Source organism: Heloderma suspectum, chromosome 9 (assembly GCF_057233095.1).
Source record: "Heloderma suspectum isolate Gila_16-S chromosome 9, 16-S_ref, whole genome shotgun sequence".
Lineage (NCBI taxonomy): Eukaryota > Metazoa > Chordata > Lepidosauria > Squamata > Helodermatidae > Heloderma > Heloderma suspectum.
In genome coordinates this window covers 35191186-35208784 of record NC_139466.1, presented here as the reverse complement: position 1 = coordinate 35208784, position 17599 = coordinate 35191186, and the positions used below count along the sequence as shown (strand labels likewise).

The following is a 17599-nucleotide window of genomic DNA, read 5'->3' as shown; positions in this document are numbered from 1 at the left end:
GACCATCCCCTTTGCTTGCCCTTTCCTCAGACCTTCAATAAAGGGAGCCAGTGTAGTGGTTAGAGTGTTGCACCAAGAGCAGGGAGACCCAAGTTCAAAGTTCCAACCTTGCATGTCACTCACTGGGTGACACCCGGCCGGTCACTATCTCTCAGCCCTTAACCTACCTCACAGGGTTGTTGTGAGGATATATTGGGCTCGAGAGGAGAATCAAATATACTGCCTTGAGCTCCTTGGAACTGGGGGAAGGCTTAAAAAGATGGATGCAGAATCAAAAGAGCTAGATGTGTTGGAGACGGGGGCCCTGCATTTAATAGGAAAATACAAGATTGTATGGGACAGAATAGGGCAAAAAGTGGTAGCTCCCAAAGAACAACTGATCCCACTGCCCATAATTACAACATAGCAGGTCTCTAGATTCCTGGAATCAACTGAGCCACAGTTAACCTTTCTTTCCCCCCAGATCTCTGTGGTTTTCCACCCCTGCAAAGATTTAGTCTGCAGGCCAGGCAAGGGCTACTCGGTAGCAATGTTATATTTCAGCTTAATGGACCTTCCTTCTCTGAGATCATGTGAATCATCCCACAACGTTATTACGCATAATAACAGAGTGCCAAATTCTGGCTGGTGGGATTTGGATTCAAGCCCAACCTTAACGAACAACCTCACAAAAACAGCATGGAGTCAGATTTGTTCCGTCTCAAAAATCATAACACGTTTTCAAACAAAGTACAAGGCCATAAGTGTTTTTGGGTGGAAGGTGGGCAGGCCTCTAGACACACCGTTCATTACAGTTATGATGCTCAGCTCCATCAGAACACACTTGTCGAGGTTCGTTAGGATCCATGCCAAGAATCGTTAGGAAAGGAAGCAAAAATAAAACTGCCGATATTGTAATGCTTTTATTGAAATCTATGGGGGGAGGGCACACTTGGAATATGGTATACAGTTCTGGTCACTGCACCTCAAAAAGGATAGAGCTGGAAAAGGTGTGGGAAAGGGCAACAAAATGACCCAGGTAACGAGCAATTCCTCCTATGAGGAAAGGTTACAATGTTTGGGGCTTTTTAGCTTAGAAAAAAGATGGGTAGGGGAAGTGGTAGAGGTGTGTAAAAGGAATGCATGGTGAAGAGGAAGTGGATAGGGACTTCTCCCTGTAGTATAATATTAGAACCCAGTGAAGTCATCCCATGAAGCTGATTGGCAAGAAGGACTTCTTCACGCAGCTCATAAATTATGGAATTTGCTACCACAAGATGTAGTGATGGCCACCAGCTTGGATGACTTTAAAAGGGGATTAGTCAAATTCGCCAAGGATAAGACTATCAATGGCTACTAGTCATGATAGCCAATATATTGCCTCCAATATCTGAGGAAGTATGCCTCTGAATTCCAGTTGCTGGGGAACACAACCAGGAGGGTGCTATTACACTCATGTCCTACTTGTGGGTTTCCCACAGGTAGCTGGTTGGCCACTGTGGGAACAGAATGCTGGACTAGATGGACCCTTGGTGTGATCCAGCAGGGCTCTTCCTATGTGCTCAAGATGCTGTGGCTTGTTTCTGACCCTCTAAACTGTGGTTTGGAGAATTATCTGCCCTGTGCATGTGATTAATGTTCATGTACTTACAGCCAGAGTCACTCTTTTTCTTTCTAATGGAAGCTCGAAGTAGATCTGACCCTTCCAGTTCCTCTTGGAAACGCTGTGCCTTTACCTCATGGAACCATTCACCAGTTACAAATTTCTTTTTCTTTTCATCCTTCAGTGAGCCTTGCAATCGTCTGAGGAGAAATTAGAAGTAAACTAATGACAATGTGCTTTTATTTATTGAAAATATTTCTGAAACCAGCCCTTCATCCAAAAGATTCAAGTGTGTGTTTTATTCACATGAGAGTGAATAAAAACTATTCACGCAAACATCACCATCACACAAGCCACCCTGTGGAAAATGCGCTGCGTTCAGACAACACGAGAACCCACAGTTCAACAACAAGCCACACTCAACCACTGAGTGTGGGTTAGCGTGTTGCGTGAACCCAGCTACTCTCTCTTCCAGGATCCCTCCCAAATCTGAGCAGATCCATCTTAGGCACTGCAAGTCCAGTTTTGCATAAGAAGCCTCACCTCTCGAGAATCCTTTTCCTACAGTCCCAGTGACCTACCTGATGCGATCTCCATCCTTCTTCTTTAGCTCGGCATCCCTCTGCAGCACCTTCATCAGCTTCCCGTACTCCTCTTCCGTCAGAAAGCTGAGGTCCAGCATCCTTCCCTCCTGTGCGTTTTTCAGCCAGTCCAGGTGTGGGCGCATCAGAAGCAGCGACTACAGGGGTGAGGAGGCCATTGAGCCTTGGACAGAGAGCCTGAGGGGTAGTATTGTAAGTGTGACTCAGAATGTAAGGGGAGCAGCAGCTCACACCACCTTGCCTTGGAGAAGCACGCTGTGACGGATCCAGGCTGGAACTCGCAAGCACGGATATGTTCTTCTGTGACCCGGTTCTCTACACGGCATGCCTGCATGGGTCGAAACAGTCTTCCCCAGAGAGTTTTGCCCCTTTACTTTGTCCATGCACAGTCAATGCGCCTGCGTCAATGTGTCCGCTTCCCTGAGTTCTCCAAACGAGAAGATAGCTGTGAGCTTGAAAGGATATGTGAGAAAATCAGAGGACAGAAGCACTGGCCATTCTACTATATGCCTCTTTCAGTCAAGAAGTTTGCTTCAGTCACTCCTGCAAAGAAAATAAAGGGGGGGGGGGGAAGCAGCAAGATACTTTTTTAGATAAAGGTGACATGTGGTGATCGTATGTGTACATTTGGGGTGTTTACTTGCACCTGAGCACATGATTATCAGCAAGCAGCACTGCGCGTGTGACTGTGTGTGGTTGAGTTTAACCGTAAGCGCTCTTTATGTGGTAGCAACCTGACAATGAGATAGTGTCTTGGTTTAAGTAAATTGCACGGGCAAACGAAATGAGCAGAGAACGTCACAAACTGCCTGAACATGCAATCAAGCTATGCTGGCTGGGGCATGCTGGGTGCTGTAGGCCTTTTTTCCATCTAAACATGCATAGGATTGCGCCTTGAATATGTTTTGCAAAAGGAGGAGTCGTTCACTTCACCTTGATCTTTCCAATCTGTACTCTCTCTCTAACTTAAATTTATTTTTAGGCCTCTACTTAAAATTATTTTTACAGATCTTTCCAAGTTGTAGGAGGACAGTAAAAAAAAAGCTTATGATATATGATATGAAGAAGGGAAGGGAAAACCTAAGGGGGAAGGAACAGGAGCAGGACAGGGTAAGTGCTGAGTGTTCGTATCGTACTGGAAAATGAAAATAATCTAATAAACCTTCAACAACAACATGATTATAATACCATATTAGTAGATCTTCATCTATAAAGTGCTGCAAGACTCTTTGTGTGTGTGTTGTTGTTTTTTTGCTGTTTCCTCCGTTCCCCACAGCAAAGGAGGCTGTAACATCTGCCTGTTTTGTTATGCATGTTTTTATACTGTTACATTTAGCCCAGGTAAGATAGTGTTAGTAATATGTCAGAGAGTGAGTGGAAGGTGGGAGGGGCCTGAGTGTGTGCGCGCAGGGTATATAAAGGGTGAGCTGACTGTTTGTTAGATAGGGCCTTAAGGATGGTGGAAGAAACATCTAGCTAGTGGGGTTTACGTATAGGATTTTAGAAGGGGTAGAGTAGGTAGGCAAGTTAGGAATAAGCATGGATTAATAACAATAACATAACTTTTCATGTTTTAAATAAATCTTTGTTTTTTAAAAATCCAGATCCCCACATGCTGTTTGATTTTGTGCTACCTTGATTATATCTATATCCTGGTTACTTCTCCTGTAGTGGGTTGAGAGAACCCATTGAGCATGCTGAGTTTCTTAGGAACCCAGAGAGAGTAAAAGGGCTGAAGCTTGTGGGACAGTGGGTACAGCTGTCCCAAAGTGAAAGCAGGTGTTCCTGAGGGCTTTGGTTCTCAGTTTCTGAGGATTAGGCTGGGGAAAGGTGGAACCTCGGACGGCAATGTCACAAACGCACTTTGCCCAGAACCCACTTGAACCTGGAAGATGGACAGCACGGATGCAGAACCAGAGGCCCTCCAGATGTTGTTGGACTCCAGTTCCTATCAGTCCTAGCCAATATGGCTAATGTTCAGGGATGATGGGAGTTGTAGTCCAGCAATGATTGGAGCATCACAGGTTCCCCATCCTTGGTCTCAGGGGATAAGCCAAAGGCTTCATTGAAAAAAGTGGGATTTGAAGGAAGTGGGGGTGGGTGGGGGTCTGTGAAGTCATTCAAAGTCAGGGATGGGGGAGATGTTCTACAGAATTCAATGGAGCTTACTCCCAGGTAAATGCATTTATGATTGCAACCTAAGGCTGCAATAGACATGTGCTTACTTGAAAGTAAATCCCATTGAACTCAAGGGGGGTTATTTCTGTGTATAGGATCGCACTACAAGCAAATTTCAGGTTGCAGTCCTAAAGACACCCCCGCATCTGTGTTTGGAAACTGCTTCCTGGCTGACTCAGTTTATGATAACTAGGTACTGCAGAAATCACCTGGAGGATGCATGAGCAGGTCCTCCCAGGCTATGGACTGGTCAGTTGGAACTTCTCTCCTTGGGAGCTACCTAGCCCCTGCCCCTCCTGAGATACACTTGTGGTTGTGAAACCTTTTCTTTGCCTTCTTTGGGTTGCTGGCAAAGAGTCAAGGCAAAACTCTTCCATGCCCTTAGTGGCTAGAGCGCATGCTTTGTATGCAGAAGGTCCCAGGGTTGATCCTTGGCATTTCCACACAGGGCTGGAAAAAACCCTACCTGAACCCCGGAGAGCTGCTGCCAGTTCGTATCAACAATACTGGGCTGGAGGGACTGACTCAGTGGCCAGGTTCACACATCACGACAACCCACACTGCGAAATAAGCCACGCAGTGGTAGTGTTTTCAGAACAACCCACAGTGACCCTGATAGATGACTGGACTTACTGTGGGTTGTTCTCCCCCCTCAGTTCTTCTGCTGGCCCCAGCAGGTATCACAGGGGACCTAGTGGCAGAACCTGTCTTGTGTGCTGCCCAGTCCCCCTCTCTGCAGGAACCACGACCCTGGTTGCGGTTCCCAGCTTTCTTTTTTTAAGTGGGGCTGACACTTGTGCAAAATGAGGCCAAATTTTGTGTGTAAATGTTTATTTATTTATTTAGTTGGATTTTTGGAGTTGTGCAAGTCTGACTGTCCAAAATATTTAGGTTTGCCTTACCTGGTACTTGTATGTTTCAGTTGTCAAACATACAAGGTAACTGACAAGAAGAGACAATATATAGGCTGATTTGACAGTCTATGACAGTTGACAGGTGGGGAAAAGGGGTGCAGATCACCCCCTTAGCAGGGTGATCCCCAGGGTTTTAAATATTGTCCTGACCCTTGGGGGTGTCTTGCTGCAAATCCCCACTTGCCCGAGTCCCCAGCGTGTGTGTTTCAAAGAGATCTAGAAGCCACCCCCTTTTCCGCTTCCTTTTGCACTAACTGTGGCTACGTTTGACAGCTGTCAAAGGAGATGTCAAAGGTTGCCGTGGTTATTGCAAACTAGACCAAAAGAGGGGCGGTGTGTAGATCTCTATGGAAAAGAGTTTCTATGAGCTCCTTTCAAGCAGCTCGCTCACCAACGTCCACAACCCACAATGGGTTGGCAGTGCTGGGTTCAGACGACACACCAACCCATCCTGGGTTAAACAACCCAAGAACAAGCTATAGCTTGTTAGGGTGACTTGTTGCCCATGCGCAAGCCACCCAGTGGGAATTGGCCTGGGTTCACACAACACGACAACCCACTGTCACTTGTCACTCACGATGGCTTGTCGTGTTGTGTGAACCCAGTCAGTATAAGCTAGCTTCCTGTGTTCCTATGTCCCACCTGGGCCTCATTGCTTCCCTTATCTGTAAGCAGCTTTGGTGAGTTACTCTTAGAGCCAAAACAGACTTCACTTTAAATATGTGTCTAGCAGCTATGACTTCCCCCCCTCATTTTTACTCTAGAGTAGACACAGGGAGTTGTTACAGTTCTTACAAACTCCCCTAGACCCTCCTCCATAAACTAGGATCCCAATCTGGATAAAGACCCTTATGCCTACTCTAGAGTTAAAATGAATGGGGGGAAATCCATAGCTACCAGACACACATTTAGGGCGCAATCCTATCAAGATAGGCGGCCGCCTCCGAACTTGGAAGGGACCACCTGTCCAAAGCAAGGCAGGAGAGGCATTGCGGGGGGGGGGGGATTGTTCCCTCTGCGCCTCTCCTGCCTTGCTATTTCCTATTAGACAGCCGTTTTCGGCTATGTAGCCGCAGGGGGGCGACTGGGAGAGGAGGCTGTGTGTACTCTCCCCCTGCCCTGGAACGCCCCCTGGAATGCCCCTTTTCAGTTGCCCCATGCTCCTCTTCCGAGTGCGGAGGACAGGGCTGCCTCCAAAGCAGCGCGGACGTGTGGGGAGGTCAGTTTTCTGGGAACCGACCTCAGAGCGCAGGCTGTTAGAATCTCGATAAGTGAGTGTTAATGAGCTAGTTTGATGTTTGACTTTATTTTTGAAAGCAGCTCACTCTTTTACTACTTCTCTCTGCTTGGGTCTTTAATAAATATATCGAACTGGAAACTGGAGTTGATTTTATTGGCTTGCTTAGTCTGAGGTTGGTCTTGCTGCTGCACTGGACTTCTCGGCGAACGTGCTAACCTGGTAAGGAGGCTAAAGGAGGGCTATCCTTCCCATAGATGAAAGCCATAAGCCTAGATCCCTATGCAGCCCTATGCAGCAGTGTATGAGTGATTACATATGAATATTCCATAAGATATATTAATAATATGTGAGTGGCAGCAACCTACTTCTGAGGAGTATAGACAAAGGGTGTCTTACACCTTGTCCTACTTCGCAGGGTGGGAGGTGCAGACATACTGGTTTGTCACATCAAAGCCCCACCCAAAGCAAGGCTTGTGTTCTATAAGAAATGCACACACTTTTTTTTTTAGCACCACTAAACCCACAGTGTCCAACAGGCAGGCATAAACGGCATGTGCAGCTATTTGCCTATCTTGTGTATGTATCATGCACTTAGCTTTTGTACAGCCTGTGCATTTCCTTTGTAATATTTGTTCTACATGCTTCTGAGCCTCCAGGGGCCTCAGGAAAAAGAAAACCCATTAAAGTTTTCATTGCAATCTCCTGTTTGCATACTGTTGACTTAATAGCACCTACAAGGGGGGTGGGGAGTGAAATCAACTGGCAAATGCTGTACATTGTTGTCATAAAGACATTTGCAGTGCTTGGAAGAGATACTTGCCTCCATTACCATTTTTGACACAAATGCAAATGCTCCAAGACCTCTGACTCAGGACTAGTGGCGATTATGGGAGCAGCATCACTAATTGAATCAGGCGATGCAGAAGCCACATTTAAGGGTGACCTGGGACAGGGCTGGTGCAACCTCTCCTGCTGGCTGAGGTGGGAGAGCACAAACACGCTGCCACCGCTTCACCCCCCGCATTGTGATCTCCTTGGACACCCATCCCACAAGGGCATCCCTTAAAGCCAGGCATTTGGGCCTGGCTGGTTCTCTAAAGAGCAGCCCTGGCTGCTTATTCTGGCTGATGTGGCTCTTCTGGATCACCCTGAGAGGATCACGGTGAGACAGAGGCAGGTGGCTGCTCTGGAGAGCCCCGCTAGTTGCTCCTCCCCCCCGGCATCTACTGCTTCAGGACAGCATGGCTGGTGGAGCTCTTTGGCACACCCACTGAATGCTGCAGGGCAGGCAACAGCTCTGGGGAGCCCCGCCAGCCCTGCTCCGGTGAAGTGGCAAATGGCACAGCGGGGGAATGGCCAGCAGGGCTCTTTGGAGCACTCGATGTAGTGCCACCTTGCTGAAGTGAGGCAGTGGCTGGGGGCTCTTTGGTGGGGAGGGCAGAAGCATGCCATTTGCACTCCTCCTGCCTGAGGCAGAGGATTCACCCTGCCTCATGAGAGGGTCAGCCCTGTCTGGGAAAAGATACCTGTTCTTTCAAGGTACCTGCTTTGTCCCACTTCCAGGTTAGTGCATAGTGCAATGGAGAGATCAGGAATCTGCAATCTGAATATAAGACATAATGAGAGCCCTGCTGGATCAAGACCTATCTAAGCCAGCATTCTGTTCACACACTGTCCAATGAGATGTCTGTGGGAAGTCCATGGCAGGACATGAATGCAGTAGCACCCTCCCATTCCTATTCACCACCAACTAGTATACAGAGGCATACCACCTCCAGCCTTAAGGATAGTATATAGCCTTCATGACTAGTAGCCATTGAGAGCTTAATCGTCCATGAATGTGTCCAGTCCCCCTTTAAAGCAAACCAACACAATTACATCTTGTGGCAGCAAATTCCATAGTTGAACTATGCACTTAATGCAGAAATGTTTCGTTTTATCTGCCCTGCATCTCCCACTATTCAGCTTCATGGGATTACCCCCCCGGTTTTAGAATTATGAGACAGTGAAAAAAACTTCTCCATATCTGCTTTGTCTACACCATGTATAATTGTATACACCTCTATCCTGTCTACTCACTTTTTTTCTAAGCTAAAAAGCTCCAATTGTTGTAACCTTTCTTCATAGGGGCAGTTACTCCAACCACCTGATCATTTTGCTTGTGCTTTTCTGCACCTTTTCCCACTCTACAATAACGTTTTTTAAGGTGTGGTGACCAGAACTGTACACAGTATTCCAAGTGTGGTCATACCATGGAAGTTTTGTTTTTGATTGTTTTCCTAACAGCATGGAATTAGCCTTTTTCACAGCAACTGCACACTGGGTCAAACATTTCCAACCCCAAGATCTTTCTTGATCAGTTACTGCCAACTTTTTGCCACTATGTGCATCACTTTACATTTACTTCCACTGAATGCCATTTTAATGCCCATTTCCCCAGTTTGGAGAGATCCTTTTGGTTACCTTTGAAATTGCTTTTTATTTTGAGCACCCTAAATAATTTGATGCTGTCAGCAAACTTGGCAACCTCACTGCTAGCCCCTAATTACAAATCATTTATGACGAAGCTGAAGAGCATTGGTTCCAATACAGATCCCTGTGGGACCCCACTATTTACATTCCTCAATTGGGAGAATTTACCATTTATTCCTACTCCTTGCTTTCTGTTCTTTAACCAATTACTGATCTATAAGAGGACCTGTCCACTTCTTCCATGACAGCTAAGTTTGCTCAGCTGTCTTGGAGAGGGACTTTGTCAAAAGCTTTTTGGAAGTCTAAGTAACAATGTCTACCAGATCACTCATATCCATATGTTTGTTGCCACTCTCAGAGAACTATAAAGTTCAGTGAGATAGGACTTACCTTTGCAGAAGCCATGTTGATTCTTTTTCAGCAAGACTTGTCCTTCTACATGCTTGATAATTTTATTTTTAATAATGCTTTCCACCAAATTACCCAGAACAGATGTTAAGGTAACTGGCCTGTAATTTTCTGGATCTCCTTTTAAAAATTGGTGTTACATTGGCAACTCTCCAGTCCTCTGGTATATAGGTTGATCTTAGGGGCATGTTACATATTTTTTGTTAGAAGATCAGCATTTTCACATTTGAGATCTTTAAGAACTCTTGGATGGATACCTGGAGATTTGATCATTTTCAATTTGTCAGTAAGATCTAGAACTTCATCTCTTTTTACCACTATTTGCTTCAGTTCCTCAGATCACCTTCTTGAAAATATCAGTTCAGGCACAGGTATCTGTCCTACATCTTCTGCAGTGAAGAAAGACGAAAATAATTCCTTCAGTTTCTCTGCAGTTCCCTTCTCCTCCTTTAACACTGTTGTCAGTCAACGGCCCAAAGGCGTCCCTAGCTGGTTTCCTGTTTCTGATGTACTTAAATAATTGTTTATTGCTGGTCTTAGTGTTATTAGTGATATGCTCCTCAAAATCCTCCCCCCCCCCTTTTGCATTCCTTATTGTCTGCCTGCATTTCCTTTGAGCAGGTTTGTATTCCTTTTTGTTCTCCTTGTTTGGGCAAGAGGCATTCCCAGGTAATAAATACGGTGACTGCAATTTGAACCCCCGGAACGTCCTGGGGGCTGTGCTGCCACAGCACGCTACTAAAATTTGTCCGCGGTGATGGCAAAACAGTGGGTGGTTTTCCACCGAATGTCAGCAGCAAACCACAATGGTGGCCGAAAAAGGCCACATTTCGCTTTAAAATAAGGCGCAGGCATATGTTTGGAAGCTAAATTTGGCCTTTCTAGCTACTGTCATGGTTCGCTGCCAAAATTTGGCAGCAAAATGCCAACTGTTTTGTTGCTGCCTCAGTAAATTTAAACGGGTAAACGGGGCGGGAGGCACACAAGGCCAGGTGCTGCACACGTAGCTCATGGGCTGTGTGTAGTCCACCCTGTCTTAGATCTTCTTCTGAAAGTGCCCTCCACATTCTGATGCAAGGTGAATGATGACTGAGGATAAAGCTTTTTGGGTTGCAATACCCTCCAGTCCTTGGAGCACTTCCCAGGACAGTTTACCTTGTGCCAACACTGGTTTTTGTATTATCATCATCCCAGGCTTTAAAAATCTTTTAAGTCACTGTGAACAGTTTTTATTAGCTCTCCTTTACTGACCGAGTTTTATTTTTATTTTCAATTTTGCATTGTTTAGCTGCCCTGGGAGCATTTGTGTGCAGAAAGCTTGTGGGATAAAACTGTTAATAATGCAAATAAATAAAAATGATCTCCCTGCTGAGAAATCACACAGTAACCTGGGTCCATTCCAACAGCTGTCCACTCGCTATTGTGCTTGAAAAAGCTATGGCCTGAAACAAGGCCCTTCAAGGGATGGATGAGCCCAAGCAGAGACCAATGGAAGGCTGCGGATCAGGGGTGGGCATCTAGGGCAAACTCGATGGGAATGGAAACAATGGTGAAAATCTGAATATAGTCTGTGTGTAGGAAGTGATGGACCTGTTTATTTATTGGTTTGATTTGATCTGTACCCTGCCTTTCTACCAAAAAAATGGCACTCAAGGCAGTTAATTCCTGTGTATCCCATGAAGATTATTGGTGGGAGGTTCAGGACAGATAGAAGGAGGAACTCCTTCACACAGCACATAGTCAAACTATGGAATTCACTACCACAAGATGCAGTGATGGCTGCCAATCTGGATGGCTTTAAAAGGGGGTTAGACAAATTCCTGGAGGAGAAGGGTATCAATGGCTGCTAGTCCTGATGGCCATGTGCTACCTCCAGTACCAGAAGCAGTGAGCCTATGTACACCAGTTGCTGGGGAACATGGGCGGAAGGGTGCTGTTGTGCTCATGCCCTGCTTGTGGATTTCCCACGGCAGCTGGTTGGCCACTGTGGGAGCAGAATGCCGGACTTGATGGACTGTGGTCTGATCCAGCAGGGCTCTTCCTATGTTCTTCTATTTTGCTATGACAATGTGAGCATTTTTAATATATGGGGTCAAATTCTTACACACTTGTCCCATTTGGTGAGCTGTACCTTAATGGTGAGTTAAACGTAGACACCCCCCCCACACACACACACACACAATCTGGGCTCAAATTCCATTCTGAATGCTACTCTGCTTTGATCCTGATCCTTATTGCTTGGATGGGCAACATGTGTGTAGAGGGTAGGCTCATATTTTGCAGCACACAGAGCTGCACTGCACCTCCTTGGGACATCTCAGTCCAACCTTCCTCAACCTGGTGCCCTCCAGATGCTTTGGGCTACAACTCCCATTGTCACTGACCCTGCTGGCTGAGGCTGATGGGAGTTGTAGTCCAAAACATCTGGAGGGCACCAGGTTGGGGAAGGCTGAGTCAATCAAACTCAAGCCCACCCAGGGGTATGTATGCAGGTGCTGTCCTCACTGCAACGGTGTCTTCAAATGCTGCACTTTACTTTTCTCCACTGGAGCAAATGACAACCACCGACTGATTTAGGAGACCACTTGGATGGAGACTAGCTCTGCTCTGTCGCAATTCCCTTAGCCCCCATTTCCCTTCAAATGCCCAAACATACACAGACAAGAGGCTTCAGTCTGCAGCTTTTAATCCATTACTTCACAGGGTCATACAGATGCAAATTCTCAGAGAAACTCTCCATCTACAAAGGAATGCCTTCAGGGGTCCAAATGGAATTTACAAGAGTTGCCCTTTGAAGAGGGAGGCGGTCTTGCTAGCCTAACTTAAGGGGGGGAGGTCCCTCTCTTCTCGTCAGGCCTCTAAGTGCAGCCTCTCATGCAAGGCCAATTGGGTAGACCATCTAAGTTCCGCCCCTGCCTTCTCTATCTTTGCTCTGCGCCTGCACCTGGCATCTATTAGGTCAACCTCCTGTTCGCTGCCTCTCACAGGGCGGGCAGGTGAGGAGGGACCCTCAAGCTCAGCCATCTGTACGTTTGTAACTTGAGAAGCCGGCCTACTCATAACTGGACTAGCTCAGGAACACACCTCCCCCATGTTTGATGGTTCTCCTTCAGAATCTGAACTGCTATCCCACTCCCTGCACTCAGAAAAACCCCTGACATGCTCCTTGCCTCGCACATCTCCACTGACCCTGGTTATTGAGCATCAAGCCTGCTCCTGTCTGCATAGCCCTGCCCTGGGTACTGTGTCTTGGTCATACTAGAGCAGACTTTCCCAACTGGGGGCTGTCCAAATGTATTATTATTATTATTATTATTATTATTATTATTGCTTCTATACTGCTTGACATCCCAGGATTTTCAAGCATTTTACATAAAAACACATAAATGGAATATAAAGAAACCAATATAAAAACAGTACAAAACAATAAATACCTTAAAAACTTTACTGTGAAAGCAGTAAAACAAAGCATCATCATGATCAAGGAAAGCTTGAGTGAACAAATGCATTTCCAAGAAGCTCTCCCCCGTTTCTGCCACTGGAACTACACACAGGAGAGTTCTTGGGGGGGTGCCACTACCGAGAAGGCCCCGCTTATGTGCCGCTACCTGATGATGCACTGTTGGTCATGGGATGACCAATAAGGCCTCCCAGCATCTCCCAGCCAGCATAGCCACTGGTCAGGAATGCTGGAGGCTGCATACCAACACATGTGGAATGCACCAGGTTGGGGACCATGTACTAGACCATGTGATGCGGCTGCAAAGAAGGCAAATGCTATTTTGGGCTGCATTAATAGAAGCATAGCTTCCAAATCCCGGGAAGTACTAGTTCCCCTCTACTCTGGGCACCACATTTTAAGAAGGATGCAGACAAACTGGAGAGGGTTCAGAGGAAGGCAACAAAGATGATCAGGGGACTGGAAACAAAGCCCTGTGAAGAGAGACTGAAAGAACTGGGTATGTTTAGCCTTGAGAAGAGAAGACTGGGGGGAGATAGGATAGCGCTCTTCAAGTACTTGAAAGGTTGTAACAGAGAGGAAGGCCAGGATCTCTTCTTGATCATCCCAGAGTGCAGGACATGGAACAATGGGCTCAAGTTACAGGAAGCCAGATTCTGGCTGAACATCAGGTGAAACTTCCTGACTGTTAGGGCAATACGACAATGGAACCCATTACCTAGGGAGGTAGTGGGCTCTCCCACGCTAGAGGCATTCAAGACGAGGCTGGACAGCCATCTGTCAGGGCTGCTCTGACTTGTATTCCTGCATTGAGCAGGGGATTGGACTCGATGGCCTTGTAGGCCCCTCCCAACCCTACTATTCTATTCTATGCCAGAATGTTGACAACTGGCTTCTAGTTATCTATAGGTATGCCATTTGCCAGTGCCAGCTCAAATATTTACTGCCTAATCCATAACTCACATGGCACCTGCCTCCCCGCTAGAGCCAATACTTTCAAACCTCTGGCTGCTCCATTGACCAATTCTTGCCTTCACCCATCCATGCCCCCTCCACCCCGGTGCCACCTGAAGCAGGTTGCTTCACCCTACTGAACGGCAGGGCTGACCTTCCTATTTGCATCCATTCTTTCACATCAAGATTTATATCCACCAGATACAGAGCAGGCACATAATTTGCACAGGTCAAGTTCTCCCCTAACATCTCCATTGAAATAAACGTGGAAGCTTTGTTCTAAAGCCCATTCCTGCAGAGTTAATAAATAATTGTTGCTCAAAAGAGGAGACATTTCTTTTTTAAATCTTACATGCCATGTTCAGATACATTTTGATCCTGGACACTTCTAAACAGCTCTTTCTATTTCACCGTGTCCTTGTGTGACCTGATTGTTTGGCTTGCCATGTGGTATATGCAGTACAAACGACAAAACAATTGAATGGCTTGCAAAAATAGTACAGCCCATTTTGCACTGAAACTATGAGCTGTTCCTGGCAGGGGTTGAAGCAAAACGGGCTCATGAATAGATCCTGAAACTTTTAAGGTGCTTTCGTAGGCAATGTGTGAGGCTGAACATCTCCCTCATTCTGGGCATGTTAATGGAAGATCAATGCCAGCTGTACCTGGCATGCATCTAAGTAGGATTCCATTTCCTGTGCATGCAGAGAGAGAAACAGATCCAAAAGCTGTTCCACACGTAAGAGCAGAAAGATGTTGCAGAACAGACTACACCAATTCAGACTGCAAGTAGGCAACACCATTTCTGAACACAATGGATCCTTCCAAGTACACCTTAGCACATAAGTGAGTGAGGTTCTGGCCTAGCCCTTTTCCTGCTGTGCTAGCCTAGTTTCTGTTTTCAGAGACCTCCCCTGCCACACACACACACACACACACACACACACACAGGCAAGCAGGGCCAGCCCTACCACTAGGCAGAGTGAGGCAGTTGCCTCAGGCAACAGAAACTGGGAGGTGACAACAAGGTTCTAGAGGAGAGAGCTATGGACTGCACGGCCTGCCCTGCGACCCCTAAGCTGGCTGCAACCTTCAGGCATGGTGGAGGATGCTGTCTCACTGCCAGTGTTGAAGAAAGGTGAAATTGCCAGTCCAGCTGACTTTTGTACACAGAATAGGAAGGAAAACCATCTTGTCCGCCTCATGCAGCAAAATGTCTCAAGCCAGCCCTGAAGGCAAGCATTCCAAAAGGATGGATTCCCCACATGTAGCCTGCAGTGCTGCATGTCTGGATCCAATCTAAATTAGCTGTTGCCACACAAGCCAATGCCTATTTACTCAGACGTAAGCCCAATGGACTTAATCAGGGGTAGAATCCTAGCTCAAGAAGAAGGAAGCTCCTCACAGATCATAAGAGGCCACCACTAATAATCTACCATAACCCAGACCAGTACAATGTGCTACAACCACAGAACAAGGACTAGAAATATGTGCAAAGCTGAGAACTCAAGCATCTGATCTCGTCCACAGACTACACATGAAAGTCACGAAATATCTAACATGCATATATTAACAAGAAAGCAAGCATTTATACAAGATAGGCTGGAACATTTGACCCAGTTTACAGATGGACTACATGAGGGAACTTTATTTTTAAAAATATTTATTTTTATTGTTTTCCATTAACTTAGCACAAGTTAAAGGTTGGATACTGTGACCCCAAGATAATGATAAACTAGATGTGTTGGGCCTAGCCTATAAAATAACTAGTGCTGTGTCGAAAATTTCTCCATTTTTTTTTTTTTTACCATTCTCATTCAATTGGATAGAAAAGAAATTGCTTTCGAAAAGAAAATCAAAGGAGGACAAATTTCGGAGAAATTCTCATGGACTGGGTTTGGGGTTGTTGTGCTTACCTTACTTATGAGGTGGCTGAGGAGAGTGCATGAGTGTCCTGTCTGTCATTGTACAGTCATCTCTCTAGCAGCCTCTAGCCTCCTCAGCTTCCCACACTTCAGTTAAAGCCCCCATGAGGAAGACATCATGAGGGAATTCTTTCCATGGGGCTTTTTCAGTTCAGAAAGTGCAGGCAGCCTGGGAGGCTGCAGAGAAATGGAAAGTGTAATGGAGAGGGGAAACACAGCATCCTCAGCCACCTCACAAGTGATTAAGTAAGCTCAAAAAGACCAGCAAAAGGAATTCAAAATTCTGCCTCAGAAAAGTGGAAGCCTCAACACAGCCGATGTTGTTGCCACCTACAGAAGCAGGGCAATAAGCCAAAAAACCCTTAGGAGAAAAGAGAGGACCTGTGCTACAACCCCTGCTAGTTGTGAGCCCTATCTGTGAGAAACTGCTGGAGAATTTTTCCTCCCCTAGGAGAAGTTTGGTGAAATTGTCCCCTCAATTTCTCTGTCCACAAATAGGCTGGAGAATTTTGAGAAACCATTTGTGCACAGCTCTAAAAATAACTCGATTGGCTGGGCCTGCCCAGCTGTGCCAGCATTACCATTAGGCAGAGTGAGATGGTCATTTCAGGGGCCAGATGCGTGCCAAGAGGCATTCTCTGTGTCCCGTAAGCTAGCCTGCTGCCTTCGGATGTAGTGGAGGATGTTGTCTCATTGCCAGAGCTGAAAAATGACTCTGCTACCAGTCCAGTTGGATTTTGTACACTGAATGGGGGATGGTGCCATGCTAGGGTAGGCATGGTTGGGCACATGCTGAGGGCCCACACCCCAGCAGAGGGCCCACTGACAAGAACCCCTGGTCCTGCTCCTCTTCTTCACCATCGCCGCTGGCTTGTTCTCCCACCTCTCGCTCTGACCCAAACCACAATGGAAGGAGGAGCAGTAGATGCCACTGCCTGCTTGCTCATTCACGCTCCGCTCGGCCCGCAAGCAGGGGGTAACCACGATGAGGAAGAGGGGGAGGAGGCGACAATGCTGGCGAGAAGGCAGTCTCACTGAGGGAGGGGATCCACCGAGGGTGCCTTGTCCAAGGGTCCCCCCTCAAAAACCCGGCGCTGACACCGCCGCTGCCGCGTTCTTCATCTCAAGCAAGAAAATGTCTTGGGCCAGCTCTGCTGCCCAGGTCCGCCCTGAATTCCACCCCTAGACTTACTCCCAGTTCAGAGTGTACAAGGCTGCAGCCTTAATCTCCAGCCATGGGAGACGAATAAAGAACAGAAGAACGGCCTACAATGAATGACTGGGGAAGGTGAGGTGATGCCTGGAGCAAAGAGTGTACTCCATGTGATGCAGGCACCATCCAAACCTCCGTGTCGTGGTGTGCACAATCACCAGGTACTTTGAAAACGGCTTTGGGCACAGAAAGGTTACGGAGGGGGACAGATAAGCACCCACTGAACATCCAACACTTTCAGTCTAAGTGCAAACATGATCAGGGGTGGCTCTAGCTTTGAGAGGTGTCTCGGAGAAGTGCTCTCTGGTGGGCCCCCTCCTACTCCAGGCTGTGGGATTACCTGGGGTCAGCAGAGTAAAGCTGGAGTATTAACTTGTCCGCAATATCCCTACCACTGAGGCACTGTGAGAGGTTAAAACGGCAGCCCAATAGCTTGACGGTTCCTGCCAGGGTAGCCTCTGGAGTGACCCTCTAAGCTTCTAGGTTACCCCTTTGAACGATGACTGCAGGAATGATGACTGCAGTTCCTTGCCTCCTCCACATTAGTTACCTATAGTGGAGCCTCAGGCCGCTTTTCAGCTTTTTCATTCTTGTGATATGCACACGCTTTGGCATGTACATATATCTGCTCAGGTCTGGCAAGGTCCATTC

At 46.8% G+C, this 17599-nt stretch overlaps 1 protein-coding gene across 5 annotated transcripts in view; it reads right to left on the bottom strand.

Annotated features, from left to right (window-relative positions):
* LOC146338587 (synaptotagmin-like protein 2) overlaps positions 1 to 17599 on the bottom strand; it is an 89388-nt gene that overhangs the window by 50346 nt on the left and 21443 nt on the right. For all 5 annotated transcript variants that reach the window (XM_084814089.1, XM_084814087.1, XM_084814091.1 and 2 more), the window contains exons 2-3: positions 2164 to 2727; positions 1631 to 1782 (exon numbers count right to left, since the gene is read on the bottom strand). In XM_084814089.1, the coding sequence (XP_084670215.1) occupies positions 1631 to 1782; positions 2164 to 2309 (298 nt within the window). In that variant the 5' untranslated portion in view covers positions 2310 to 2727. The remainder of the gene's footprint in view (positions 1 to 1630; positions 1783 to 2163; positions 2728 to 17599) is intronic.